This window comes from Corvus cornix, chromosome 20, assembly GCF_000738735.6.
Source record: "Corvus cornix cornix isolate S_Up_H32 chromosome 20, ASM73873v5, whole genome shotgun sequence".
Lineage (NCBI taxonomy): Eukaryota > Metazoa > Chordata > Aves > Passeriformes > Corvidae > Corvus > Corvus cornix.
In genome coordinates this window covers 7,336,807-7,364,587 of record NC_046349.1, presented here as the reverse complement: position 1 = coordinate 7,364,587, position 27,781 = coordinate 7,336,807, and the positions used below count along the sequence as shown (strand labels likewise).

The following is a 27,781-nucleotide window of genomic DNA, read 5'->3' as shown; positions in this document are numbered from 1 at the left end:
GCGGGTGCGGCTCGTGGGTGGTGGTCTCCGCTCCCAGCCCGGCACAGAAGGCACCGTCAGAGTCGGGGGCGGGGCCGTACCGGGCAGGCGGCGGAGAGCAGCCGGGCAGAGCGGAGCGGCGGCGGCAGCCCGGGTTCCGCGACGGGGACTGGGAGAGGGCACCCGCGACGGGGACGTGCCCAGGACGGCAGCGAAGGTGGGAGCTCCGGGAGCGGAGCCGTGCGCGGAGCCCCGAGGGCGGCGGGGGAGCGCCGCAGCCGGTCCCGGGCAGCCCGGTGGGTCCGACCCCGCGCCGGTCGCGCTCAGAGCGGCGGACCCGGGGTGACCGGGATGGGACGATGGCCGGAAGTCCCACGGGTCCCGGTGCAGCCCCGGTTGGGCACGGTGTAGCCCCGACGAGGGGGTCCCTGCGGGTGGCTTTGCAGGGTCTGTCGGGGACCGAGGGCACGGGGCAGCAAGGGCAGAGGGCTGCAGGCAGCCGTGCTCCGGGAGCGATGTGCACCCTCATCCAACCTGGTCCTCCTGACTGGGGATACCGCATGAGCCCTGGGACCTGGCTCTCCGGGGTGGGACACGTCAGGAATGCCAGCTATGCCGCAGGAGCCAGTGGGAATGACCCTTGGACCGCCCGTGGTGTTTGTGTTTTGTAGGGCTGGATGCCCTGAGCCAGTGTGGGACGGGCACAGCAAACACCTGAAGTGGTGATGGTGTGAGCCACATCTGAGTTTAAGCAGGGCACCGTGTGGGTTCGCCAGGATGGATCTGGCACAGTCCCGAGCCTGTGCCCAGGGTGTCCCCAGTGAGGGGGATGAGCTGTCGTGGCTGCCACGGCTGCTCCTGCTCTGCCCTTGGGAGCAAGGCTGAGCCAGGCTTTGGCACGCAGGGAAAGAAAAGGAGTGATCATGGGGTGTTGTGGAGGTGACAGCAATGTCCCTCAAGAGCTGTGCTGTGCATATCGAGGGCTCAGCCCTGAGCTTCCTCCTTCACTGTCACCACCAGCACCTTCTCCTTTCTCTGCACCCAGGTCTCCCTGGCCAAAGGAAGTGCATTTGCAAGGGGTTTCCCACTCTTGCTTCTTGCAGCCTTTTTTTCCCACTGGGTTTCTTGGGGAGCTGGAGAAAGTTGAGCATTCGTCTTTGCCCTGGACTGGCTGTTTGGGGCAGCTCCCACCCAGCAGAGAGCAGGGGAGCACAGTGGGGAGTGGTGACCTGTGGTGATGGGGGCCACAGGCACGGGGGTGCTATGGGGGGACCCCTGAGCTGCAGCAGAGCTCACCATGATGAGGGCCCGTCTTTGCAGAAGATGCTGAGTGTGGCTCTCTGCTGCCATGGTGCCCAGTGCCTGCACCCTGTCCTGGATCCCAGAAGGGCTGGGAAGCTGCTCCATGGCAGCTGCTCATCTGCCCAAAATTCTGCTCCTGTGACATCTCCAGGAGATCCCTTTTCCTCTGGCATGTCACTGGGCACCCCAGTACCCTGAAGCTGTGGAGGGAGAAAAGTTTTCTCTGTCACAGCAGAGCAGCCGGGTGGGCATGGGGGCCCTATGCTGGGTGGGAGCTGATGGGAACAGGGCTGGACTGGGGTTGAAGCGGGGCTTTCACCTCTGTCGCAATGGCCTCACTTCCCCTTCCTTGGTTGCAGCATGGGTTGCGTGAGGTCAAAGGAAGCTGGTGTCCAGGAGAAGATGATAAAAACTGACCCTGCCCCTGATCCTGGCCCCACCATCCAGCAGGGCCACTATGTGAGGGACCCCACAGCCACCAACAGGCGGGTGAGTGATGAGGGGTTTCAGGGCTGAGCCGTCACGGGGGGCTCAGCCCCTCTCCTCAGCAGTGCTACCAGCACTGAGAGTGGAGCCAGCTGAGGGCACCAGTAGTGCCCATGCACCAGGGCAGGGACTTGGCTATGGAGTGGGAACCCAGGCCACACTGAGATAAAGCACAGAGTGGACTTGATGGGAATCCAGGAATTATGGAGAAAGGGAGAGAAAAAGGAAGGTGTTGGGAGGGGGTGAAGATGCTGGTGCTGGGTGGGTTGTTGTGTCAGGTGGTGCTGGTGCTGCTCCTCAGGTGCCCTTGTGCCCCCTGCCACTGCTGTCGGGGCCAAGACCCCTGGTGGGAAACGGGTCTGTGCCACCTGTGACATCACTCTGTGGTTCTGTTGCACTTTCCAGAATAATGTCCCCAGCATGGCTGTGACCCTGCCTGAGGATGGTAGGTACAAGGGGGCTGCAAGTGGGTGCAGGGGGTGGAATTGTGTGGGGGCAGCATGGCTGGATCCTCTCTGACCGAGGGTGGAACACTGCCAGTCCTGGTGGGATGGGAGCTCTGGGCTCCCCTGAAGGGCCAGATGTGACACGATGAAGATAGAGGTGCTGGGTACTGTGGGGGTCCTGGCCAGTGTTCATGGCAGGAGTGGCTGGGCACCCCATCCCAGCATGGGGAGGGGTGCCCAGGGAGCTCCCTCCTGCAGGCCTGGGGGACAGCGTGGTGCTGGCACTCTACGACTACGAGGCGATGAATGCTGGGGACCTCAGCTTCCAGAAGGGGGAGCGGATGAAGGTCCTGGAGAAGTAAGTGCTGCTGGCAGACCCCCATCCAGGGTCTCCTGATGGCTTGTGTGGCCCTGTTGGGAATTTCTTCTGGAATTTGCCCAGGGGGAGCTGCTGGTGCCCAGGTCCAGGTGCCATGAGCCAACCCAATGCCATTTCTGTCACAGCTCAGGGGAGTGGTGGCAAGCACGGTCACTGGTGACAGGATGTGAAGGCTTCATCCCCAGCAACTATGTTGCTCGAGCCAACTCGCTGGAGACAGAGGAGTGAGTCCATCTCTCTGTGTCAGATCCTGGCCCCATGCCGTCCCACACTTCCCCACCAGTGCTGTCCCTGCTCCTGCCTCACATCCTGCCCCCAGCCCTGCCCCACACCAGCATTCCTTGGTTCATTTGGTTCTGCTGCAGGTGGTTTTTCAAGGACATCAGCCGGAAGGATGCAGAGCGGCATCTCCTCGGCCCTGGGAACATGATTGGGTCCTTCATGATAAGGGACAGTGAGACGACGAAAGGTGTGGAGGGGTGTCCGCAGCGCCGTGATGGGGAACAGCTGCCCAAGGGGCTTCCCTCATCCACCTTTGCCTGGAAGAGGAGCTCCCTACCCAGCTCCCCAGCCCTGGGGATCTGCTGTGCTGCAGGGAGGGACTGACTGGGGGGCCCATGCTCTCGCTGGAAGTGCCCCTGCAATAGCCTTTGGTGCTGCCACATGTCCAAACCCCATGGCAGGGATAGGGGAATGTGTTCCTTTCAGGCTGCTTTTGGGTGTTTGGGGTGCAGGCGTAGCTGACGTGGAACTGAAGGGGTGGTGGCAGCACAGTGGGATGGGTGCAGCTGGCTCTGCTGGGTGATGGCTCTGTGTGTGCCAGGAGCACCAGGATGGCCAGGTGCAGCAGGAATGTGCTCCCATGGGAGCTGCCAGCTCACCCTTCCCTGCCCAGGGTCTTACTCGCTGTCAGTGCGGGACGGGGACGAGCTGCGGGGCGGGGCAGTGAAGCATTACAAGATCCGGACTCTGGACAGTGGTGGCTTCTACATCTCCCCACGAAACAACTTCAACACGCTGCAGGAGCTGGTCCAGTACTACAAAGGTGAGCCCTGGGGTGCCCAGCTCCCCTTCCCAAATGTCCTGAGCCAAGCAGCCATCGGGCAGCTGAGGGTGTAGAGGCTGAGGGGCTCCTGCCCATCACCCTTGGGCTCCTGCTGTGGCTCTGACTGCAACATGCAGTGACTTTTCCCGTTGCCATGGCTGGCCCACTGGCTGTCACAGCTGTGGTGTTGGTGTCCCTGAACACTCACAGTGCCCAGAACTTCCCTTGAAGCACAGTGTGGCCAGTGAGACAGGCTGGCTGATGGCCCTGGATGCTCTCCTCAGGTCAGAGTGACGGGCTGTGCCAGAAGCTCACCCACCCCTGCCGTGTACCCAAACCACAGAAGCCCTGGGAGAAGGATGCCTGGGAGATCCCTCGAGAGTCACTGAGCCTGGAGAGGAAGCTGGGAGCCGGGCAGTTTGGAGAAGTGTGGATGGGTGAGAGTGAGGGGGAGATGGTTGGGAGGATGATGAAGGTGATGGTGAAGGAGTAAGGGTGAGGGATGGGAGAGAAGGTGAAGGGATGGTGGAATGGAAAAGGCAAGGAGGGAGAGAAGTGTGGGAGAGAAGCAGAGAAACATGGAGGTGGCCCTGCCTTAATGCAGGGGCTGGTTGGGGCTGCGCATGTGGGGACAGCCTGGGGCTATGTGTGGTCTCCAAACTTCCCACAGCAGTTCTGTCTGCAGGACTGAGACTTTGTCTCCAAAGCCCAGTGTTCTCAGGGCAGCCTGGTGATGGTCTGTTGTGCCATCCCCAGCTACCTACAACAAGCACACCAAGGTGGCGGTGAAGACTATGAAGCCGGGCAGCATGTCCGTGGAAGCCTTCCTGGAGGAGGCAAACCTGATGAAGACGCTGCAGCACGACAAGCTGGTAAAGCTGCATGCAGTGGTCACCAGGGAGGAGCCCATCTTCATCATCACTGAATTCATGGAGAAAGGTGCCATCCACATCCCTGAGTGATGTCTGTGGGCCAGGCCAAGTGGCAGCACCCAGGTGCCCTGGGGTGATGCAGGATCAACCCCTTCCACATCCCCAGGCTTGGCTGTGGGCTCTGCACCAGCTCCCAGGACTCTGGGAGCAGTTCTGTCTCCTTGCCACAGCGTGTCAGTGCTCTGGGGCAGGGTGCTGGGAGAGGGGATGTGGTGACAGCACTGGGAGAGGAGGGACCTCCAAGAGGGGACAGATGAGTACAAGCACTCCACAGGGCAGGAGGGAGCCTGCAGAGGTGCTCTCCCCTCGGCCTGATCCGTGGGAGCAGGATGGGGGATTAAGAGAGTTTCCAGAGTCCCCTTGTCCTGCTTGGCTCCTTGGGACCCTGTGCCACCCTAAGGGTGGGTGCAGGCTCCAGTTAAACCATCAGCCCTGGCACCTTGCCCTGTCTGCAGGGAGCTTGCTGGATTTCCTGAAGAGTGATGAGGGGAACAAGCTGCCGCTCCCGAAGCTGATTGACTTCTCTGCCCAGGTGAGGAAGGAGCAGATCTTCCCTGGCTCCGAGTCCCCTTGTGCCCCTGAAAAGGGTGAGTGAGGACCCTGGAAACTTACCTGGGGCTTGTGCAGGGCCAGTCAGAAGTCTGGTCTGAACAGTGCTGGGGGTGCAGTGAGGTTTTCCTGCAGGCAGCCACTGCGTGCTCACCATCCCCATCTTGCTGACCTTGCAGGAGCAGGGGTGTGGGAAAGGAGAAGTGGCAGCTTCCCCCTCACCACGCTGGTATCTGCAGCACTCAGCCAGCCCACCTGCACCTGAGCAGCGTGCAGCAGAGCTGCACAGAGTCTAGGAGAGGACTGGCCAGGCTGCTCCTTCTGAGGGGCTGGAAAATCTATGATTTCTATGTCTGCCATGGTTCCTGCAGCCCTTGCAGCCCACAGGGCCACTGCGCTTTGTGGAGAAAGCAGGGATGAGGATGGGGCTTGTTTACACAGTTCACATTTGCACAGTCTTTTCTCTGGGATGTGCTGGTGCTGGTTGGTGTGGTCCAACCAAACCCAGGGCAAAGTTATCAATTTCTATAATTGATAACTATTGATATTGATAACTATCATTTCTAATTTGCTGGTGCTGTGACAGTTACCTGCAAACCTTACCCGTAAACTTGGCCAAAGCTCCACAAAGCCAGCACAGCCACACACCCACCCCATCCCACCCCATCCCCAGCTTTGGGGCAGTGCCACGGTGGTGTGAAGCCCTGTGGGTTTAACAGGAATCCTGCAGCATGATCCTGTGTGCTCCCAAGGCCTGAGAGGCTGAGCTAGGCACGGTTCCCAGTCCCCTGGAGGGAGCATAGCAGACTCTGTTTCCCCAGGGGAATGCCTACAGGAGGGCTGTGGTTCAATAAAGTCACCAGAGGGCTGTCACGGGCAGGGGAAGGTGGCTGGAGAGGCAGGAGGACTCAGTGATAATTATTTTGGGGATATTTTCAGGAGCTGATTTTGAGTACAGTGGAACGGGCTGTTAAACATCTCACTCCATGTGCAAGCATTTGCACAACCACTGAGTCCCTGCTGCTTCTCCAGTGCCCTTGGGTGAGGGCTGAACCCAGGGACCCTTTGAGCTGAGCTCAAATATTTCACAGAGGCACCTGAGCAACAGGAAAGTCAGGATGGGAGCCCAGACCCCGTGGGCTTAGACCAGGTCACTGGCTGCTGGAGCTGGCTGTGCTGGGGTCTGTGGATCTGTGGAGCTGTGCACTCCTGCACACCATCTGTTCTCAGTAAGCTGGCTCGTGCCAAAGCTGGCTCGGCCCACATCTCTGAGGGGCTGCTCAGAGAAGCACTGGGGAGCAAAGGCTGAAGGGCTGTCACGGGCAGGCAGCAGCCTGACATTTGTACTGGGGCTGAGTCACTGTGGGCAGAAATGCACCTGTGGTCATGGAAATGATCCTTCCACTCTTGCGCTGCCTGGCTACTTCTGTATTTAGTGGGGAAAGCTCTCTGAGAGCTGCACCTCACCCCGGCCAGCTTGTGTGGGGGCGATGGGGATGGGGGGGGTCTCCCCTCTGGCTGCTCCAGCCCCTTTGCATTCTGGATTCTGGTCACATCCAGGCATGGGGTAACAGCACAACTTTGGGGTTTGGTTGTGCACGCACCAGGTCACCTCTGCCTGATCAGGGCTGAGAGCTGCACACACAGCACTGAGTGCAGAGACTTCAGAAGACAGAGTGGTGAGGGGGGATTGTCAGGGGCCATCACAGCCATCCTGTCTGCAGGCAGAGGCGATTCTTCAGAAACTAGTCTGGAAGAACCCAGGCATCCTCCCTTATGCTTTTCTGCTCTGGCTGAGGAAGCTCTGGAATGCTGACCCTCGCTGCAGCAATTACAGTGAGCCATTTTGGGAGTATTTGGAGACTCGTCTCACATCTTCCCTGAGCAGAGAATGATTTGCTTCTCTCCACATCCTCATGGCTGTGGATGAAACCTTGCGCTGAAAACACTCACAGACATTCTCTGGTGATCACATGAGCTCCTCAGCTGTCAGTTCTCATGGCCTTTCTCACACAGCAGCTTAAAGGTGTCATGTTGGACTGGTCACCCAAACCCTGACCTTCTGCAAGGGATTCCTTGCTCAGAGAGCAGTTTCCATGCAGGAAAGTCACAGAATGGTTTGGGTTAGGAGGAACCTTAAAGCTCCTCTTATTCCAACCCCCCTGCCATGGGCAGGGACACTTTTCACTAGACCAGGTTGCTCCAAGCCCTGTCCAACCTGATCTTGAACACTTGCAGGGATGGGACATCCATCTCCTGCTGTGGCTCAGCCTCCTTTCACCCTTTTCAGAAGCAGTTGACTTCTTTGGTGCTGAGGGGGTGTGTGTTATTTCAAGCAGCCTCTTTGCATGTGCCTTGTTCCCCTGTGGCAGATTGCAGAGGGAATGGCTTTTATTGAGAAGAGGAACTACATCCACAGAGACCTGAGAGCCGCCAACATCCTGGTGTCAGCAGTGCTGGTGTGCAAGATTGCAGACTTCGGGCTGGCCAGGGTCATCGAGGACACTGAGTACACGGCCCGGGAAGGTGCTGGGGGTGAAGGGTTGGGGGGTTCCCTTAGAGCCACTTGCCACCATGGTGGTCCCGTCCCCAGGAGGGACGTACTGGGTACAGAGGCAGAGGCAAGCTCCTCTCATTTGCATCACTTCACTTGTTCCTCTTCTGTTTGTTTCTTGTTCCCCATATTTCACCACCCATTTCTAAGCAGTTGGGGTTAAGATCACATTTCCCATTGGATCTCTTTGTCCAGGTGCCAAGTTTCCCATTAAATGGACTGCACCAGAAGCCATCAACTATGGATCTTTCACCATAAAATCTGATGTCTGGTCCTTTGGGATCCTCCTGACTGAGATCATTACCTACGGACGCATCCCCTACCCAGGTAAGGAGCTGAAATGCCTCCTCTAGTCTGGTTCCAAAAGACACATTCTACCCTCTGGGCCACATCCGTGTGACCTGGGTTCCTCCAGCTCCATGGGAAAACCCTGTAAATCCTTATCATTAGGGAGCATCCTGTATTTTATACTAAGGATTACTTTGATACATTTTTTAATGGGAAATTACTCTGTAAATGCTACCACAAATGGACCATGAAGGATCTGGGGTGGCACAAAGGGCTGTTCTGAGGAGCAGCTCTGCCCCCACACTGACCTGTTTTCATTGGAAGCAATGGTTTGTCACTCAGCATATGGAAACTTTAATTTATACAAAGTGATTATAAACCCCACCTGATGTGGGACACAAAACTCCACCCTACAGTAACCCAGCATCTCCTTTGTCCACGTTTCCCTGACCAGGAAGAGCAGTTCCCCTTCCCAGCCTCTCTAACCACTTTTTCCTTCCGGGAGACATTGCCCAAAGGGTGAGAAGTTTCGGGTTTGAGGTTTTTATGACTTTTAAAGAAATCAGTGATAAACCAGGTGATATTCACCTGTCTCACCCCATTTTCCCAGGGATGTCAAGTGTGGAGGTGATCAGGGCGCTGGAGCATGGATACCGGATGCCCCGCACAGATAACTGTCCCGAGGAGCTGTACGACGTCATGATGAGGTGCTGGAAGATCAAACCCGAGGATCGTCCCACTTTTGAGTACCTACAAAGCATTTTGGATGATTTCTTTACTGCGACAGAGAGCCAGTACCAGCAGCAGCCGTAGCACAGGACGCTCGGGACAGACACTGCCAGCTCCTCCCTGTCCCACATGTGCCCTGCTTCCCCTGCCAGCCTGGCCCAGGAACCACAGCCTTCCCGGAGTGGCTGGGCTGGAGGAAGCGCAGGAGAAAGCGCATGATGGAGGGAGAAGAGACGTGTGGCCATACCTTGTGCCCTTCTCAGGAGCCTGAGTGCCCGCAGGGCAGCGGCTCTGGGAAGTGTTGGCTGGACAATGGAGGCCCAGGCCCCAGGAGGAGGGACAGGGATGGGGCTGGGCCTGCTTTTGCTGCAAAGGAAAAACCCAGATCAGTATTTTTTTAATCCTTCTGAGATCTTACCGCGATGTTCTGCAGAAGTAGGTGCTTTAGCATGCTGGCCTTGGCGAAATGCCGTGCAGTGCCTGTGCTCCCTGTGTGATTGATCCCAGAGGATTCCCATGGGGCACGCTGCAATGCAGCCCATTGGCTCATCATCAGCACAGGATCCTGGGGTTTGGATGTGGAGTGTCAGAGACACGTGTCCTCCTCTCTCCCTCCTGGGTTTCCTTCCCCAGTATTTTCATGGCACCCCCTGTGCAGAGCGCAGGTTTCGTGAGGCTGTGCTGCAGGGGCAGATGGACACGGTGCTGTTCCAGGCCATCCCTGCAGGGATCCCCCTCCACGAGCCTTGGGAGGAACCTCTGGAGCCCAAAGCCATGGCAAAAGGAGCCGTCTCCCCCATTAGCAAAGCTCACGGACAGGATTTGTTGTCTGCTCAGCATTTGCAGTGTCAGCAAGGGCCAGGTGCTCCCTGCACACTCACTTTATTTTTAGTATTTCCTGACAGGTTATCTGGGGAAAAGGAGTAAAGAGTTACTTTTTAAAGACAGCCCTGTACTTCTTACAGCAGGGAGACTGGGGCCTGGCATTATATTTTCGATACCAAGAGGTAAACGCCGTCGCTTCTGCTTTGGGACCTTTTTTTTGGAACGAATAAAGTATTTATCAACCTTTCCTCTCCTGGCCGTTCCTGCTGCTCCGCAGCCCGGGTGGGGGAGACGCAAATGGGGCAGGCTGGGCCTGCAGCGCCCCTCGGAACGGGGGCTCCAGAGCCGGGCGGGCCCGCACCGCCATCGGAGCAGCCGCCGGGCCGCGGACCGCCGGGGTGGGGTCGCAGGGACCGGAGGAACCGGGAGGTTCGGAACGGCCCGGGAGCCTCCCGGCCCCACCGCCTCGGCGCCCTCACCAAACATGGCGGCCGCGGCGTCGTGCCCGCCCTCCATGCCAAGGCCGCTGCCCTCAGCAAAGATGGCGGCGCGGACCGCCCCTTCCCCGGCCGGCTTCGCGGGGCCGCTGGGGATCGGAGCGGAGACCCCCGCCTCACCGCGCCCGGCAGAAGGGCTGGGCTGATCCTGGGCTAAGCTGGGCCCGGCCCCGGCAGCGCGGAGCGCGGCCGCCCGGCGGGGTCCTGCCCGGCCGCCGCTGTCGCCATGGCGATCGGCCCCGCAGCCAACCGCGCGCCGCTTCCGGCAACGTCAGCGCCGACACGTGGATCCAAGATGGCGGCGTCGGCGGCGATGGTGAGTGCGGCGGGGCCCGGCCCGGCCCCGCGTCCCGCCCGCTGCCCCTCGGCCCGGCCCGGTGGCGGCCCCGGCGCGGGGCTCAGTGCGGGGGCTCCGGTCGCGCTGGGAGGGATGCGGGCCCGGCCCCTGGCCGGGGGAGGCTCCCCGGTCCCGCGTCTGCCGGCGGTGTCACCAGTGGAGGGCAGAGGTCGGGCCGCCGCTCGGTGCCCAGGGGCCAAACGGAGCCGAGTGGGTTCCTGTCCCGCCTGCCCTGCGCTCCGTCGGCAGCAAAATTGGCTCCGTTTCTGCGGCTCACGGCGTTGGCTGGGCAGGAGGGGCCGGGCGGGGGGCTCGGAGCGGTGTGGGCTGTAGGGAGCACAGCACCGCCTTTTGCCTTCCCTTCCGAGATGTCAGCCGGGGAGCGGTGCTGGCGCCTCGCACAGAGGCTGTTGCTCTGTGTGTGGTTTTCACAAATGTTTGGTGGTGATTGTCGGGTCCGGGTTTGAGCAGCTGCTTCACCTTCCCGCGTCCCAGCATCCCTGTTATTCCTATTCAATTATTCCTTGAATCGTCGGAGAACTGAAGGTGTTCCTGATGGGAATTTGCTAAGGTAGGCGAGCATCAGTGCTACCTCACAGAGGAGAAAACGAGTTGCTGAGACATTTGTTATCTGCCTTGAAGTCTTGTAGGAGTAAAACGGATTTCCTCCTTGCTTTCTTAGGAGGATATTTCTGTGACAATGCATTGCAGGAGTAGCGGTATGGATAAAGGATGTGTGCTGATACAAAGGTCGCTGGCTGGGCTGTAAGGTCACTCACTGAGAGGCTGGGAGGGGATTGGGAGAGCCGAGACTTTCCTTTAATTTGCTTTAAGCATCTTCATACCCTGCTGGCTTTCCCCCAGGCAGGGAGGAGGGAACTCTCAGCTGGCTTTGAGAGCTGGGGATGGTCCTACTGGGAATTTCCTCGTGGCTCTCTGTTGTGTGAAGGGCAGAGAAGGCTGCCAGCAGCTCTCCTGGTGTCAGAGAAGCTCTGAAGTCAATGTGAATGCAGCACTTGTCTCCTTCCGAAGGGCTCTCGGCTGCTCCTCCAGTGCAGGGTGAGCAGAGCAGGGATGTAATAAAGATGAGTTTATCCAAACAGTTGTCAGGATCTCCAAGGAGGCAGCCCTTGGAAAAGGGGAAAAGTATCAGGGTGCCATTAGCACTGTTCTTGTCCTGTTACGGTGCCTGAGGGCAGAATGAAGGTTGCATGTATGAGAGAGCTTTGTTGGTTTTTTTCCCCTCCCACAGAGTAGTGGGTTATGTCTTTCCTCCATTTCTGTCACCGTATTAAAAAGTTTCAGTAAGTGGAATGGAGTAGGAGAGCTGTGTGAATCCATTTGGACAAATGGCTCTGCACAGGTCGTTCTCCCTGTTTTTCTTCAAAGCTGTCTTTGAAAGTTAACAGCTCTTGATTATGGCCGTTTGATGTCCCTGTTGGCCTTCTCTGCCATAAAGAGATGGGACAATTCATGATATCCATCACTGTCACTTCCTGATTCCTTTTCCTCTCTTTGAACAAATACTGTGTTCTGTTCTTCAGTTCCTGTGTGGATTGTGAAACTCCTAAGACCTAAAGCAGCTCTGGTACAGCAACATCCCAATTCAGATGCTTGAAATTGCTGCTGAGGGTTTCTTCAAGTTGTTGGCAGTAACTTGGGCAGGGATGTCCTGGGTGCACATGGCCAGGCCATGGAGCCTCTGGAGCACATTGGAGCTGTTGTGGAGTGCCCCAGGGAACAGCTGCTGTTTCCCCTTTCCCTTAAATTTTGGAGTTCAGACTCTGGCAGTGGTAGCTGGAGGGACCACGAGCTGTAGGGAAGGACAAGTGTGGTAATAACTGGATGTTTTAGGGCCTCTTCATGCTGGGTCAGACTGGGGCTTAGTGAACAAGTCCTCTGTTTCGTCAGTGTGGTTTGTGCACCTTCTGTGAATTCACAGAAAGGGGCAATGTTGCTGTAAGTGTTTCTGAATGGGATAAACCTGGGGTTGTCTGCAAATCCCAAGACTGGTGATAATTATCCAGAAGTGCCTTCTTGGAGAGAGTTTGGGTGTGAACTTTCGATCTGAGGGACAGGAATAGATGATTGTGCTCCTGCAGTTACTTCTTTTATTTAGATCATATTCTCCTAAGAAGGGGTCTCTCTGCATGTCTGCATATAGGAAAAGAATCAGGCTTAGACAATCTGAACTATTTTTGCCTATTTGAAGCTGGGTTTTTCTCAGTCTGGGGTTGTGCATGTTTGTTGTGTTACTTGTTGCACCATTACACGATTTCCTGGCACCTCAGATGCAAGATTGTCATCTGAGCGGGTTTTGTGCATGTATTTTGAAATATAAATAATTGGAAAAGGCTGTGAAGGTGTGTGCCCTGTTTGCTGGAAGTCTGGGCCTTGCCAGGGCTCTGTGACTGAACCAAAACAGAGCTCCCTTATAGAAGTTCTGACCTGGCACAGAAGAGAACTCAGCTTGCAGGCATCCCCCAGGTGAGATTATCACCTGGCCAGGCCCATGAGTTACACAGATGTTTTGGGTGGTGTCCATGTTGCCATTGCTAAGCTGCTGCCTTTGTTTGGAGAAGATGAAGCACATTTGTCAGTACAAGAGCAAAGATCCTGATGAGAAAAGCCCCTGGCTTCAACTTCCCTGTGCTCTGCCAGCTCAAAAACCTGCACTGAGCATTTCCTTCATACTTCACTTCCAGAGCTCCCCCACCTGTTGCATAGCAGCTTCCCCATTTCTTGCTACCAACTGTTCTTTCCTGGCAAGGCTTTACAGAGTCGCCCTCTTGTCTTTCCTGTTGCCTGGTGCCGTCTGAGTCATCATCATCTGTATGCAAAGACAGCCTAATTTCTGCCAAAATTGTCATCAAAAATTTCATCTTCTGCATGTTCATGTGTCTCCTGAGTGTCTGCCAAAGTTCTGTCCTGGTCTTATCACCTCCCAGCCCGCTGGGGCAAGGGTGGCACTGGTGTGGTTTTGGTTTTTGAGTAACATTGTGTAGGTCTGTCACTTCAGTGACAAATGAGATAAGGGCTACAGGTTGCTGGCTGCTCTGGGGTGCAGTGTGGGACAAGAATGCAGATTCCTTCCAATACTTCACCTGTCAGGAAGACCTTTTCCTACTCAGTGGAGGGTCACTGAGCACTCCCTTTAAAAATTGGGAAGGCAAAATTTAGTGTAGCGCAGAAAATAAGCTCCATGTTGTCTCAGGGCAGATCAGTATTGAAGGTCAGGCAGTTTTAACATGAGTGTTTCCAAGCTGGAGCTTTATGCATGCTCCAAGTGTATTTGGCTGTGCCTAGAATAGATCTGAAAATCCCCTTTGTAAGCAAAAAAAGATCACAGAATGGTTTGGGTTGGCAGGGTCCTTGGAGCTCATCTTGTTCCACCCCACTGCCATAGGCAGGGACACCTTCCACTATCCCAGGTTGTTCCAAGCTCCATCCAACCTGGCCTGCAACACTTCCAGGGATGGGGCAGCCACAGCTTCTCTGGGCACCCTGTGCCATGGCCTCACCACCCTCATAGGGAACAACTCCTTCCTAATATCCAATCTAACCCTACTCTCTGTCAGTTTAAAGCCATTCCTCCTTGTTCTGTACCCCATGGTCTTGTAAATAGTCTCTCTCAATTTTTCTTGTAGGCCCCCTTCAGGTACTGGAAGCCACATGTATCTGATGACTCAGTACTAACATTTTCTGTAGGTGCCTAGCATTTGCATCTTAAGTACATTTTAGACTTTCAACCCCGTGATATTTCTGCCTTTTTTTTTTTTCATCCTGCTCAATTCCACTAATTCTGGATGCTCTGGTTGGCCCTCACTGGTGTCTGGGCCAAACATACCTTCCTTGCCTTAGAGTAAGATGGAAGGAAGGTGATGAAGAGGAAGGGGTGTGGGGGCAATAAACACAGATTTAAATTTTTTTTTTACCCCAACCTGAGGAAGGATCCCCATGATAGAGCTGCTGTTTGTCCACACCTGGCCTGTGGAGTGTTCCCCCTGGTGCTGTATCAGACTGACTGACTGTGCTGAGGACGCACAGGGGCAGTGGGGATTTGGTTTCTTATGTCTGCAGCATTAGCTCAAGAGTTGTCCCAAACAAAGCTCCAGGTTTTGTGTGGTTTTCCAGTGGTGCCATACGTGCTGGGAGTTTAGGAGTTAGTAATGCTGTGAGATTATACCAGAGCTGATGTCCTAATGCAGGCAAGCTGCTGCTGGCTAATGCTCTTTAAAGCTCGATTTTCATTTCACAGCCTTCCTGCCCATGCTCGAGCTGGGTTACCTGAGGTAACAGGGAGGGGCTGAGGAAGCAGCAAGGTGTGTTAAATGAAGGATTTGCTGCTGCTTTGTGGGATCTGGGTTCTCCTAGAGCCCTCATGGAGTTGACTGAACCTTCCAGCTTGACTTGTCACCGTGCTCACTAAAAAAGGGGTGAGAAAGTTTTTGCCATGTTACTGAGCTGTGTTGTGGCCTGGAGGGGTGAGGAAAGCAGAGTGGAGCAGGAGGGAGTGGTGATGTGACTGTCCCTTTGGGTGCAGTCGCTGGTGTCACACCTGACCCCACAATAACTGCTCTTCTGCAGGTAGTGGCCTGTGAGCATCCATCTGTAATCAGCTCCGGGGTAACTGCTGCCGTGCAGAGCTGGCACACATCCAGTGCCAGGGCTACAGCCCTCTTCTCTACTAACCCCTGGAGTTTGCTAACACAGGGAGCTCACATCAGGGGGAGCAGAAAAGTAAAGTGATGGCCTGCTCAATGCCCCATGCTCAATGCCCCATGGTGCAAATAAAAATTGCATTTTTCTTGTGGTTGGGCAAAGCCAAAGTTTTCCTAATTGCAGATGAAGAGGCAGAGATGCCCAGAGTGGAAAGTGACTTGATGAGGGTGATGCCTTAGGTTTTAACCTTTATATTTTTCAAATTCTGTACTGCTTGGTGTGTGACTCTGAAGTTTCTTGTAGTCTGTTAATTTCTGCTCTCTCATGCTAGGTACACGTAACAGAGCCTCTCTGGTCCTGCTTTCCAAGGACGCCAAGACTGTCCTAGGCCAAAAGTATAAACCAAAGAGCTGCTAAGGGGGGGGGGGTAAGCTGTGCAGAAAACTGAAGCTTTAACTGGAGAATTAACCCTGCTATGCAAATGAACCAAACCTATAAAAGGGTGAAGAACTCGTGACCTGTTGTCCATCTTGGGGTCCATCTTGGCAATAGCCCCTGGCCCCAGGGGGTACCTTTGAAGGCCTTTCAAAGAAATACCTACTTTTATTCCCTTACTCCCGTCTAGTCTCTGTTTCTAGGAGGCCTCTCAAGGCATCAAGGGTCACAAAACAAAGCTAAGAACAGCTTTTGTGAATTTAATTTCTGTTTAATCACCTGACTGCCTAGCCTTTCTAATGTCTGGGATGAACGTTTCCCGTGTTGTTGCCCATCTCTAATGTTGTTCCAGTGTTTCTGTTGTGTTTTACTGTTTCTTCTCCTTTTTGCAGGAAAGGCTGAGATATGTGCTGGGCTTGCTGTTGTTGCTACACAGCACAAACTCGTTCTATGTACCTGGGGTGGCTCCTATCAACTTCCACCGCAATGATCCTGTAGAAATAAAGGTAGGATGAACTCAGTGCTGTTAGTCTGTCTGGTTTGGGGGTTTTTCGTCTTTTGGGTTTTTTTCTTTTTTATACCATAGCAGCTAAGAGGGGCTGGAAAGTTAAATTTGGGGATCCTGTTGCTGAAATTTTGTGTTCAGATAGTTCCTCCGTTTCACAACATTTGGGTCCCAGTGTGATTCCTTTTCTTGCCCCTGATCTCTTCTACCAAATTCCTTCAGCAGTTGCACCAAAGTCCTCAAGATGTTGCTCTGTTTGGGGAAAAGGTCCCTTTCTCACTGTGGCTTTGAAGTGAATTTAATTTCTCCAGCATTATACTGACTCTAAAAGTGCTTACACAGAGTGTGCCTTTGGGTGGAAAGAGAATGGTGGAATAAGGTCTGAGTCAGACCTTCTCAATACCCAGTTTGCTCAAGCTGTGTCTCCAGGGAAATCCACAAGAAGCTCTTCCCGAGTGGAGGTGTTTGTCCTCGAGCCTTGCAGATCTTTCAGCCCGGCCTTGCTGGGAGCTGTTCCTGTGCAGCATTACTCAATGACGAGCTGCTGCACCTATCCATGAGGAAGCCAGGCTTTGCTTTCAGACATCAGTGATTTATAGCCCATTTCATTTATTTTTCTAAAGCTGTGACCTCTGTCTCAGCAAATCCAGCACCCTCGGGGCTGCTGAGGTTGGCTGCTCCCAAGTGAAACACAGCACAGTTTTCTCTTTGGCCACAGGCTGCCAGACGTAGGCTATTTTTAAGCAGATGAGACTTGCCTGTGGCTACAGTAAGCTTCCCAGAAGAAGACAGTTTTGGAATGGCTGTTCTCAAAGGGATTTCAGGAGCCAAATGCTTCCTCAAGTGCTTAGGCAAGTCAGTGTATTTGCCAGCACTCTTCCAATAAACAAGCTTGGCTGTGTTACAAAACACTTCTGTTTTTCAGAGCAACTGAAAAACTGTGGCCTTGGCTGTTGTGGTGTGTCTCTGCACTTCCCTTGTACCCTGTGATTTGTGGAAACTCTCCAGGAATGTTTGTGGTTGGTCACCTTGTCTTCCCAGACTGATGGCTCTCTGGCTTTCCTTGCAGAGATTAAAATTGCTGAACTCTTCATGGCACTGGAGGCCAGACCTCTAGGTCCAGTGGGATATGAATTTTTGTTTGAGGAAATCTTGTATGAAATGTGACTCCTGAATCTCTTTTGAGCTCTTTGTTGTTTCTTAGGACTCCACTGAGACATAAATTTGTGAAACCACCATGCTTTGTTCTCTGAGTGTTTCTCTGTGAATGAATTGCTACTGGAAGTCTCTCAGGAACATCTGTCTCTGTTACTATTTTTAATAGTAGTAGTAGTAGTATCTTCTGGAAGTGAGCTTTATGAAAGGTGTCTTGAAGTAAGCATCAACTTCTGGATGGTGCTGAGAGGACAGGAAATTATCTGGGGTTCTTTCCTGGGGATAATCCTTCTGTTCTTCCTGCAGGCTGTGAAGCTGACGAGCTCCCGGACCCAGCTGCCATACGAGTACTACTCACTGCCCTTCTGCCAGCCCAGCAAGATCACATACAAGGCTGAGAACCTCGGTGTGTACCTGTCGGACAGTATGGGGGGGTGTTTACAGGGGCAAAAGCAATTTCAAGTGTCACTTCTGCTGAGCTGTGAGAACCTGCTTCCTCTGATTCACTGCGTGCTGGCTGTCTGCAAACGGCAGCGTCTGTGTGTTGGACAGAGGAAGTGCTTGTTCTGAAGGAGAGCGTGTAACCTGCTTCATAAGCAATGCTTGATACTTCCAGCAAAGAAGCTAAACTGTCCTGCAGTCTTATCCTTGCACCTGGGGTAGCAAAGGAGACCTGCTGTGGTCCCTCCAGCTGCACAGTGCCTGGCAGCAGGATCAGCAGCAGGAAGCCTGGCAGTCTCCAACCCTGCCCGTATTTTCCTGTTTTCCAGGTGAGGTTCTTCGAGGGGACCGAATTGTAAATACACCTTTCCAGGTTTCCATGAATGTGGAGAAGAAATGTGAAGTTCTGTGCAACTTTCCCAACAAGCCAGTCACCCTGACAGTGGAGCAGAGCAAGCTCATTGCCGAGCGCATCAGGGAGGATTACTACGTCCACCTGTGAGTCACCTTGAGCATGGGTTTGTGTCGGGGGAATTTGGTGCTGTGGACAAATTTGATCTGAAATCTGTGTTTTCAGCATTGCTGATAACCTCCCTGTGGCAACACGGCTGGAGTTTTATTCCAATCGTGAGGAAGAGGAGAAGAAGAAGGAGAAGGATGTGCAGTTCGAGCACGGATATAGGCTTGGGTTTATGGACGGTAACAAGGTAGAGAATTGAGCTGCTGTGTGAGGGTGCCTGGAGGAGATCTGGGTGTCTGTTAGAGGTCTGCCAGAAAGTATCAGAACTGGGAATGCAACCAAAAGGTTTTATAAGCAGTGGAAATATGAGAGAGGGGTCTCTAGTGGGAAGAAGAGGGTGGGTGCTGGACTGCTGGTACAATAACCAGGAGTCCTTGCTTTTATTCACTGTGTAACTTTGGACAGGCTCATGCAGTGGTTTCCCCTCAGCAGAGCAAAGGCACTGTGCCCCCCAAGGCTGGCTGATCTCTGGTGTTGGAGTCTTTAGTTTTCCCTCACTGAAGCTGTTTTCTGCAGTTGTTGCTTCTCAGCTTTGCCACTGTGTCCCATGGGGTGCTGATGTTTTATTTTATGTCACTGTTTCAGTTCTACCTGCACAACCACCTCTCCTTCATCCTTTACTACCACAGAGAGGATGTGGAAGAGAGCCAGGAGCACACCTACAGGGTGGTGCGCTTTGAGGTGATTCCCCAAAGCATTAAACTAGAAGGTAAGAGACTCCTGAGGAGGGGGGAAGAATCTCCTGTAGGGACAAAAGTCAGATGCCACTGATGTATCAGGGGGCCAGTTGTTGCTTCACAGGGCACAGAAATGAGTCTAAATTATAAGAATAATAAACCACTTTGTTATTAAGGAAGTACCAACAGTAGAGACATATCCATGAATTGCAATCCATGGAAAATCAATTCCTGTAAAAAGATCTGACTTTGAGGTTTTGGGGTTGGATTTTTTTTGCACTGTGTCATCTGGTATGAGGCATGTCTGGCATTCTAGCTGTTGTTGTGGTGCAGATCTCCCTGACTGGGACATTGTGTGCTAGTCCAGGGACACACAGGATGTTTGGAACTGTTCTGGGGGATTGAAATTTAAAAATAATGGTATGGGGAAAGCACTCCTACCTCAGTGAGCCCAGTGGAAAAGGGTGTCTAGAAGGGCAGTTGCTCATGGTGTGCATCACCCCATGCAGTTCTCCTCTGGCAGAGCAGGCACTGCTGCAGAGATCTTGTTTCTCACCATATAATGTGGAATGGAGGATTTGTTCATGGTCTAGATCCTTGGCTTCAGAACCTCTGGCTTTTATCCTTCCCATTTAGGAGAGCCCTGTGCATAGCTTTCCTGAAAGTTTGTTAATGGTGCTCCACCGCTGGTCAGGAGAATAGTTTTGCAAACTGCAGAGCGGGTGAGCGAGTGCTTTCCCACCTGGAATTACTGCAGCCTGATGCCCTCAGGGTGATGCTCCGTGGGAGAGGTGGTGCCTGAGGGAAGGGCTGACCCTGTGCCATGCTTTCTCTTACAGACTTGAAGGCTGATGAGAAGAGCATGTGCACCCTGCCCGAAGCCACGGGCTCTGCCCCTCAGGAAATAGATCCTACTAAAGAGAACCAGTTGCTCTTCACCTACTCTGTGCACTGGGAGGTGAGGCAGTACTGGGGAGCTGGCTGGCAGTGATGCTCCGAGTGTCTGTCACTGGAGTTGTGGAAGACATTGGGAATGTGCTGGTGTGAGAAGAACTCTCCTGTTCTTTTAGGAAAGTGACATTAAGTGGGCTTCCCGCTGGGACACGTACCTGACCATGAGTGACGTGCAGATCCACTGGTTTTCTATCATTAACTCAGTTGTGGTCGTCTTTTTCCTTTCAGGTGAGTGGATGTGTGGGAAGAGGAAGGCTTTACCATTATCTGCAGGGAATTTTCTTTAAGCCTTAGCTGCAGGTGACTTGAGAAGGATGTGGCCCCATCTGAACCTGGTCAGAAGGGGCAGGAAAACAGTTTAAAGCCTCCCAGTTCAAGCAGTGTCCCGTAGGGTCAGGCAGCTACCAGCCTTTTTCCTGCTGGGGTCATTGAGGGAGTAAAAAAACCCACAAGAAAGCCACAATGCCCCATTTCTGCTGGAATAGTGCCTTCCCTACCCTTGGGGTTTTGTTTCTGTCTTTGCTGATGACTCAAGACCTCTTCTCCCAGCCAGAGCAGTGTGTTGGTGGGAGCCATGTAGTTGTACAGCCTGAGAGCAGCACAGCCGTGTAGCAGCCTCTGAGCTGAACCCAGTTTGTGCTTGTTTTCAGGGATTCTCAGCATGATCATCATCCGGACTCTGCGCAAGGACATTGCCAACTACAACAAGGAAGATGACATTGTATGTGTTTGTCCCAGGGGCTGGGATTAGAGGGAGGGAAGCACAGACCAGGAGGGATCTAGTGTGCAGACTTGGGTGTATTGTCTCTTCCCTTGCCCCTGTTTTGCTTTGAGCCCTGGCCATGGGAGGGGCAGTTCTGTTGTGCTGTCACACACCTTCTTCTGTCTGTGCAATCACATACCTGTTCAGATGTCTTCAGACTTAAGCAGTGACTGCAGACAGCTCTGTCAATGTGCACCCTGGCACTGACAATTCAGGTCTCAGCTGTTTTTAGCCCAAGGGAAAAAAGTTTGTTGGCTAGAGTGGTGTAAAATTCAGTAGAAAACCTCTTAGGCTGGCTGTGGTAAGACCTTAATTTCTACTGGCATATCACATCTAAATAACCTCCTTTTTCTGTTGTTGCTGTAGGAAGATACCATGGAGGAATCTGGTTGGAAACTTGTGCATGGAGATGTCTTCAGGCCTCCACAGTACCCTATGATCCTCAGCTCTCTCCTGGGTTCTGGAATTCAGCTGTTCTGTATGATCCTGATTGTCATCTGTAAGTGGCACATGTTATACAGGGTGGCTGTAACACAAATGATGCTCAAGGAAGTTTGACTTCACCCTGTGCTCACCTTAGCTGGAGTGAGGCCCATGAAGCTGCTTCCTGTTGCCATCGGCCTGGGCTCGGCATTGCAGAGCTGCTGGATGACATTGCCCAGCTGAAGGCAGCTTTGCGTGATTATATATCCTTTGCCAAGCTGTGAGCCCTGGCTGATAGTGGGCTGGGAGATTTTTGCCCAGGTGTGCCTTGCCTGCTGAGCTGCACCTACCTGCTTCCATCCCTGGGGAAGCTGAGGCTGAAGCATGGTCTGTAGCTGGGATCAAAGCTGTGCCTTCCTCTCTGGCCGGTGCTGGAGGCTGTGGATGCGTTATGCTGTGAAGGAAATCAGGCCTGTGCAGAGATTTCAGGCAGCTGTGGGCTGCAGATGGGACAGGCCCCTGTCCTTCAGCTGCTGCAGCACACGTTTCTCAGAGCTGCTGTTCCTTGTCCTGTTTCCCTCTGCAGTTGTTGCTATGCTGGGGATGCTGTCGCCTTCGAGCCGGGGCGCGCTGATGACAACTGCCTGCTTCCTCTTCATGTTCATGGGGTAGGTGCCTCCACGGCTTCTCCCCCGGGCTGTCCAGCCTCTCCCCAGCAACAACAGCTCATTTTCGTTGTCTTGGCTTGTTTCTGTCCAGGGTTTTTGGTGGATTCTTTGCTGGCCGCTTATACCGGACTCTGAAAGGCCATCGATGGAAGAAGGGAGCTTTTTGTGTGAGTCTTGGATGTTCTGTGCTGCTTATCCAGGTTTGCTGATGGCAAGATCTGTGGATAAGCTCCAGGTGTTTGTGGTAGCTGGACATAGTCTGGCTGTGCTGCACATTTGCTGTGGGTTGAGTCCTTGTAGCTGTACAGAAAAGGCACCATCTGAGCACATACTAGAGCAAAGAGGATTGTCCAAGATCCTCTCCACCTCTGTGTCCTTGTTCTGTAGCAGAAGGGACACTTCCTCCACATGTGTCTTGTCCCAGAGATGGACTCCTTCCAGAGGAACATCTGGCTGATGAGTCAGGTGCTTTCTCTTATGCAGTGGTTCCTCTTGCAGACAGCAACCCTGTACCCGGGCGTCGTCTTCGGCATCTGCTTTGTCCTCAACTGCTTCATCTGGGGGAAACACTCCTCTGGTGCGGTAGGTGCCACCTTCAGTCTGGGGCCTTCTGGGTGGGAGGGGGTCACTGGGCTGATAGGGACTCACTTGGCTTCCCAGACCTTTCCAAGTGGGTGACTGGCTTAGCCGATGTCATCAGTCCCCAGGGCAGGTGAGCTGTCAGCCTCACTTCTGTGGCTCTTGATGTGATTCCAGGTGCCTTTCCCTACCATGGTGGCCTTGCTCTGCATGTGGTTTGGGATCTCCTTGCCCTTGGTCTACCTGGGTTACTACTTTGGATTTCGCAAGCAGCCGTATGACAATCCTGTACGGACAAATCAGATTCCCAGGCAGATCCCGGAGCAGAGGTGGTATATGAACAAATTTGTGGGGTGAGTGATGAGTGTCTGGGAAATATGGTGAGTTAAACCCCCTCCCCTCAGTCCCCTTGGGTTGCTGAATGTCACCTGCTGCTCCCTGAACATGAACAGATGGCAGATGGGGTTCCTTGAGACAACACTGATAATTTGGATGTGGTATGAGGGGTACTTGTAGCTGTGGTATGTGCTCAGCAGTGGGAGGAGCTGTGTCATTGCCTGTGAATTTAGTAATCTGGAAATGCAGAGCCTTTGCTTGGAATGTTCTGTGTGGTTTTAATTCCTTTAACAAGGAATGTTTAATGTCCAGACAGTTATATTGTGCTGCTTATGGTTTTTCTTTCTGCTCTGTAGGATCCTCATGGCTGGTATCCTGCCTTTCGGAGCCATGTTCATCGAACTGTTCTTCATTTTCAGTGTAAGCATTTAATCCACTTTCCTCCTCAATAGGATTCCTTTCATGCCAAAGCTTTTGAAAGGGAGGGGGCTGCCACTGGAGCAGTCTCCTATTCCTGTACTCTCTAAAAGGGGATAGCTGGTTTCTTCCAGGCCATTTGATAGTTTCCAGAGAGAGCTATGGGACTCTCCTGGTGGTTTGAAGGATTGTGGTAAAGATGAAATTTACTGTAACGTGACATCCAGGAGGGATCTTGGTCTTGAGACAGTCACTGTTCCAGCTGCTGCCCGTTTTTCACTTTGTATGGATGGGGAAGAATTTGCTGTTCCATTGCTTGGGAGATGCAGGGGAATGAACAAGCTACCTGAGAGCTGTCCTTGTGCACCTTTTTGCAGCCTGAATCCTCTGAAGTGACACTGTGAAATGCATTAGATTGGTGGTTTCATCTACATGGGGCTGAGGGGCTCATTATTTTCCCCTGGCTGGCTGCCAGAAGTTAGTCCCACGTTCAGTGATTGATCACAGTAGCACAGAAACAAATTCCTGCTGTGTGTTTGTTTCAGGCAATCTGGGAGAACCAGTTCTATTACCTTTTTGGCTTCCTCTTCCTGGTGTTTATAATTCTGGTGGTATCCTGCTCCCAGATCAGCATTGTCATGGTGTATTTCCAGCTCTGTGCTGAGGTGAGACTTCCATGTTTGTAGTTTGGGTAGCTCAGGGTACTTGCTCCTGGGAAAGCACAGGTCACGTTATTGCTGCTGCTCAGTGAAGATTAGTGTGGCCCAGCTTCATGGGTGTGATTGTCCCCAGCGTCTCTTCGCTCGAAAGGGAATTAAAGCTCTTTGATTATCTATCGGGCTGGGAACTGTGGTTTCATACCAGGAATTCTCCTGGGCACAGGGTGTTTTGAGCTGTTCCCAAACTGTTCCATTTCATCCACATACAAAAGAAAATGCAGGGCCAGAGGTGAGCCATGTCTGTCGGCAGTGTGCTTTGAGCCTGACCTGCCTTTGCTTCACTGTCAGCTTTGCATCTCTTGGTTTGGAAACACTTCTGTGACAAAAAAGTCCCCCCGCCCCAATTTGTGGATTTCATTTGAAGGAAGATGGTGGGTGGTGTTCTCCCTGTCCTGGAATGGTCACAGCTTCCCTGAGGCAGTGCCCCAGGGGATAATGAGGCTCTTTATCTTGTCAGGATTACCGCTGGTGGTGGAGGACCTTCCTGGTGTCCGGAGGATCTGCCTTCTACGTGCTGATCTACGCTGTCTTCTACTTTGTGAACAAGGTATTCCTCCTGGGTGAAAGTGCCATGTTTTTGGGGGTGACTGTGGGATTTGGGAAAGGAAATGGTGGGCTTGCTGAGTCCCAGTCTGCCCGTGCCAGCCCACAGCAGTGCTGACAGCCCTTCCAGACAGGAGAGGAGGGTGTAGGACTTGTGCAGAGCAGAATTCCCTGACCCCACCTCAAACAGGATCTCCCTTCAGCTGGACAAAAATGAAAGTTTTCCTCCCTTTGCCAGAGCTCCCCTTGCAGAGGGCGCTGGTTGGTTTGTTGTCTCTGTGCATTATTTTGCTGATTTTTTTTCCTCCTCTTCTGTTTCAGCTGGATATTGTTGAGTTCATTCCCTCCTTATTGTACTTTGGCTACACTGCCCTCATGGTACTGTCCTTCTGGCTCCTGACGGGCACCATCGGCTTCTACGCAGCCTACATGTTCGTGCGGAAGATCTACGCCGCCGTGAAAATCGACTGAAGCTGGAATCCCCCCCAGCAGGAATCAGACACCTCTGAACATGTGTCCTCCCGGGAGGGACAGGGACATCTTCTCCCAGCTCTTTTTAAAGGAAACAAAAATCCAGTGGGAGAGTCACAAGAGAAATAATTAACTCCTCGATTTGGAATGTAACTTTGGCACAGTGTACATGGATTCTGGGCTACTTCTGCGGGGAAAAGGGGTCTGTAGATACCTTACATTTTATTATCCTGTTCCATATTTGAGGGAGTTTTTTAGCAGAGAAATATCCCTCTGTATAAGTAAACCCCCTTTTTGCTAATCCATCCTTTTTTTTATGTTGATGATGAACGGATTTGAGACAGCAGTGGAAACACTTGTGAAAACGTTTTCTTCCAGCCCCTGGGGTGCTCTAGGATTCAGGGAGACTCTTCAGACAAGTATCAGACTGGGTTTTCCTCCTGCCTTCATGTCTGCACAGAAGAGGGAGCTTGACTATGGCAGAATAACCGGAGCCTAAAGGCTCACCCAGCGGGAGTCCGGCGCACTCTGATCACCGAAGTCCCGGCTTCGGCTTGTTTACAATTTGCTGGAGGTGCCATTCAGAGCCTGGGAAGTGCAATTTCACCCTGAGAGAGCTTGAGAACTGCAACCTTTGGCATTGCTTCTCCCTCCCTCCAGCCTCGGACAGCACAGGCCACTGCAGGAGGGTGGGATTGCCTCTCCTTCAGAAGGCAGGACACGATGTGCTGGTGGAAGTGACATGGTTGTGCTGCAGTGCAGGACTGGAAGGATGCGCGAGGTAACTACAAGGGTTTGTTCTGTCAATAGCTCTGCTCTGGATGAGTGAGGAAACGGGACAGGCTCCTTCCTGGGAATGCCACTGGGATCCTGCAGAGCCTGTGGGAGACGGCTGCGGTGCCGTGGCCTTAGTGCCAAGTAATCTGAGGCAGTGTTGGGCCCGAGCTGCCCAAGGGCTGTGCAGGCCAAGCTGAAGGGGCTGGCACAGGCAGGTGGCCCCGTGAGCTGTCCCATGGCTGGGAGCGGGGCTCTCTCGCCGCTGGCCCTGTGCTCTGGCTGCCCTTGCTGCTCTCTGCTCCTCTGAAATTCTCTACCTCCAGGGAACAGGAAAAGTGTACACCCCCAAGCTGTATTTTGTTCTTCACAAAAAACAGTCCAAGCTCTCCAGGATAGCTGACACAGGCTCTTCTTTTCCCATGGCTTGATGCCTGATTCTGCCCGTGGGAAACTCTTTTTAAAAGAGGTTGAAGTTGGGTTGTGGTGGGTTTTTTTATTTGGGTCACTTCAGTGATGTTTATTAGTAAAAAGGTTCTGCATTGCAGTGAAGGCTCCCTCCATCCGCAGGCTCACTGGATTCAGCCAGGACTACAAAGAAGAGGTTTTTTTAGTGAGATTTATGAAATTTTTTCTTGGAGTAAGGTCTTCCAATGGCCAGCTGCCACAGGTCACATCATTCCAACCCAAAACTGTCCAAAGCCCTCCCTGCTCCCAGGAAGGGCTTTGGGGCCTTTTTTAACCCTAATTGCCGTAAGTTTCCACCAGGTCCATGCAAGGGCCTGTGTCCCTTTCTGTCGGCCCTGCCCATCATGCCAAATTTTAATCAGCCAGGAATCATGGATGGAAAAAGGGAGCAGGGGATGTCTGAGCCAACTGTGCTGTGGAGTCCTGTGTCAGTTCTGATTTGAGGTCCCTCTCTGAGATTTTCGTTGATTTTTTTTTCTTCTGTTTTCCTTCTGCCCCTACCCCAGTGGAGAGGCTCAGCCAGCACTGATTTCTCTCCCTTCCCTGAAGTGTTTTCTCTGTATTCTTTGTAATTTTTAATTAATGTATGTATTCTTTGTGTCCTATTGTAAATAAATCTGCCATTGTCCTGTCATTCTGCTCTCTTGGGTTCTCCTAAGCCACTTCTGGAGAATTTCTTTTTGTAACACTTGGCCTGTGTGACACCTATGTGGTCTGTGATGTGTGGCTTCAGCCAGAAGCAGAGCTTGGAATACTCTGGTTTTCTTTGTAGTGTTTTTCTCCTGATAAACGTAAGTTTCTCCCAGTGTGCCATGCCCTGAATGCTGCCATATATTATAATTATGCCAGCAGTTGAGGCATTTGGATCTGCTGATGCTGTGCTGCTGGGTAAGATCACTTGAGCAACTTGTCTCTTGTGTGATACGTTGTTTGACGTGTGGCACTGATGGGCAGAGCAGCAGAACAGTTGGATGGCAGTGTTGGGCAGATACACGGTGCTATAGAGCAGCAGAGGGGAGAAGACACCTCCGAAGGGAGCTGCCATTCCTTCCTCCGAGCGAGAGTTGGAGCAGCGCTGCTGCTGCGGAAGCTGAGCCCTCAGCGTTGGCTTCCAGCTCCATGGCTTCCCAGAGCTTGTGTTTCTGCTGGCGGGTGAGTGGCAGGAGATCAGTGAGCATCTGCTGGAATGCTGCCTGAGGGAGGGAAAGTGAATTCCCCTTTCCTGAGAGGGTTTGCCCAGCAGAGCAATGGATGTGATTCCCCCAGGCAACGGGGTCCAGTGTTGGGGGCTGCTGAGTGTCTGTGAGTGAGACCAGAGCTGGCAAATGCTTGAATCAAAACTCAGAAATCATCAGAATAATCCCTTCTCTGTTTAAAAAGGCAAAGGAAGCTTCAGCTCCACCACCAGGACAATCCATGCTGAATTTATTTCTCGTTTTTGGCAGATAAGTGTATTCATGTCCTGCCACAGCCCTCAGCTCCAGGGGAAAGCTGCTGAGGAAAGGGCACGTTTTAATGGTGGCTGAATTAGGAATGAAAACTAGAACTGAAAACTAGATCATTCTTAGACAAGCACCTAACACTGATCATGGCTGTCAGCTTTTAATCCATGTTGTGAAGGAGAATCCCAAGAGGGCACCGTGTGCTTTGCCCTGTTTTATCTTCAAATCCTGCTGGTGCCTGCAGCCAGTTGTAGCTTAAAGCTGAGGTTTGGTCCTTGTTCTCCTGCCTGTGGGGAGCAGAGGATGTTGGGGTTATTTGGGAGGGGGGAGTGGGCTGGACTTGTCGGAAATGCTGCCACATGAGCTGGAAATTTTAGCGAAACCAAGTGACCAGAACTTTCTGTCTAACAAACATTATTCTCCTTGACAGGGGATAATGGTGTCTGCTGTGGCTGCCTCCCCTGTGGGGTGCTGGGTCTTT

General features: G+C 53.0%; 2 protein-coding genes across 2 annotated transcripts; both read left to right on the top strand.

The window, feature by feature from the left end:
* The first annotated feature begins 82 nt into the window (after positions 1-82).
* Positions 83-9,762, top strand: HCK (HCK proto-oncogene, Src family tyrosine kinase). The gene is made up of 13 exons (XM_039563718.1): positions 83-196; positions 1,641-1,770; positions 2,173-2,212; positions 2,472-2,571; positions 2,718-2,816; positions 2,958-3,061; positions 3,488-3,637; positions 3,922-4,074; positions 4,394-4,576; positions 5,025-5,101; positions 7,491-7,644; positions 7,868-7,999; positions 8,571-9,762. Exons 2-13 carry the CDS (start codon positions 1,642-1,644, stop codon positions 8,771-8,773), a joined length of 1,524 nt encoding a protein of 507 aa, XP_039419652.1. The 5' UTR covers positions 83-196; position 1,641; the 3' UTR covers positions 8,774-9,762.
* A 460-nt stretch (positions 9,763-10,222) lies between these two features.
* Positions 10,223-26,612, top strand: TM9SF4 (transmembrane 9 superfamily member 4). Its single transcript, XM_039563212.1, has 18 exons — positions 10,223-10,327; positions 15,838-15,951; positions 17,412-17,511; positions 17,876-18,044; positions 18,124-18,253; positions 18,652-18,775; positions 19,583-19,701; positions 19,814-19,925; positions 20,348-20,418; positions 20,827-20,959; positions 21,470-21,551; positions 21,643-21,718; positions 22,050-22,133; positions 22,308-22,483; positions 22,823-22,886; positions 23,429-23,548; positions 24,060-24,149; positions 24,467-26,612. Exons 1-18 carry the CDS (start codon positions 10,238-10,240, stop codon positions 24,614-24,616), a joined length of 2,004 nt encoding a protein of 667 aa, XP_039419146.1. The 5' UTR covers positions 10,223-10,237; the 3' UTR covers positions 24,617-26,612.
* The last annotated feature ends 1,169 nt before the right edge of the window (positions 26,613-27,781 follow it).

What these genes read in the sequence shown, in the direction of transcription:
- HCK (XM_039563718.1), top strand. Translation starts at nt 1,642, where the DNA reads ATGGGTTGCGTGAGGTCAAAGGAAGCTGGTGTCCAGGAGAAGATGATA. An exon ending in GCTGGTCCAGTACTACAAAG is followed by an intron (nt 3,638 to 3,921) that starts GTGAGCCCTGGG and finishes TGCTCTCCTCAG; the next exon opens with GTCAGAGTGACGGGCTGTGC. An exon ending in TGAGTACACGGCCCGGGAAG is followed by an intron (nt 7,645 to 7,867) that starts GTGCTGGGGGTG and finishes CTCTTTGTCCAG; the next exon opens with GTGCCAAGTTTCCCATTAAA.
- TM9SF4 (XM_039563212.1), top strand. Translation starts at nt 10,238, where the DNA reads ATGGCGATCGGCCCCGCAGCCAACCGCGCGCCGCTTCCGGCAACGTCA. An exon ending in CCTACTCTGTGCACTGGGAG is followed by an intron (nt 19,702 to 19,813) that starts GTGAGGCAGTAC and finishes CTGTTCTTTTAG; the next exon opens with GAAAGTGACATTAAGTGGGC. An exon ending in AACTGTTCTTCATTTTCAGT is followed by an intron (nt 22,887 to 23,428) that starts GTAAGCATTTAA and finishes TGTTTGTTTCAG; the next exon opens with GCAATCTGGGAGAACCAGTT.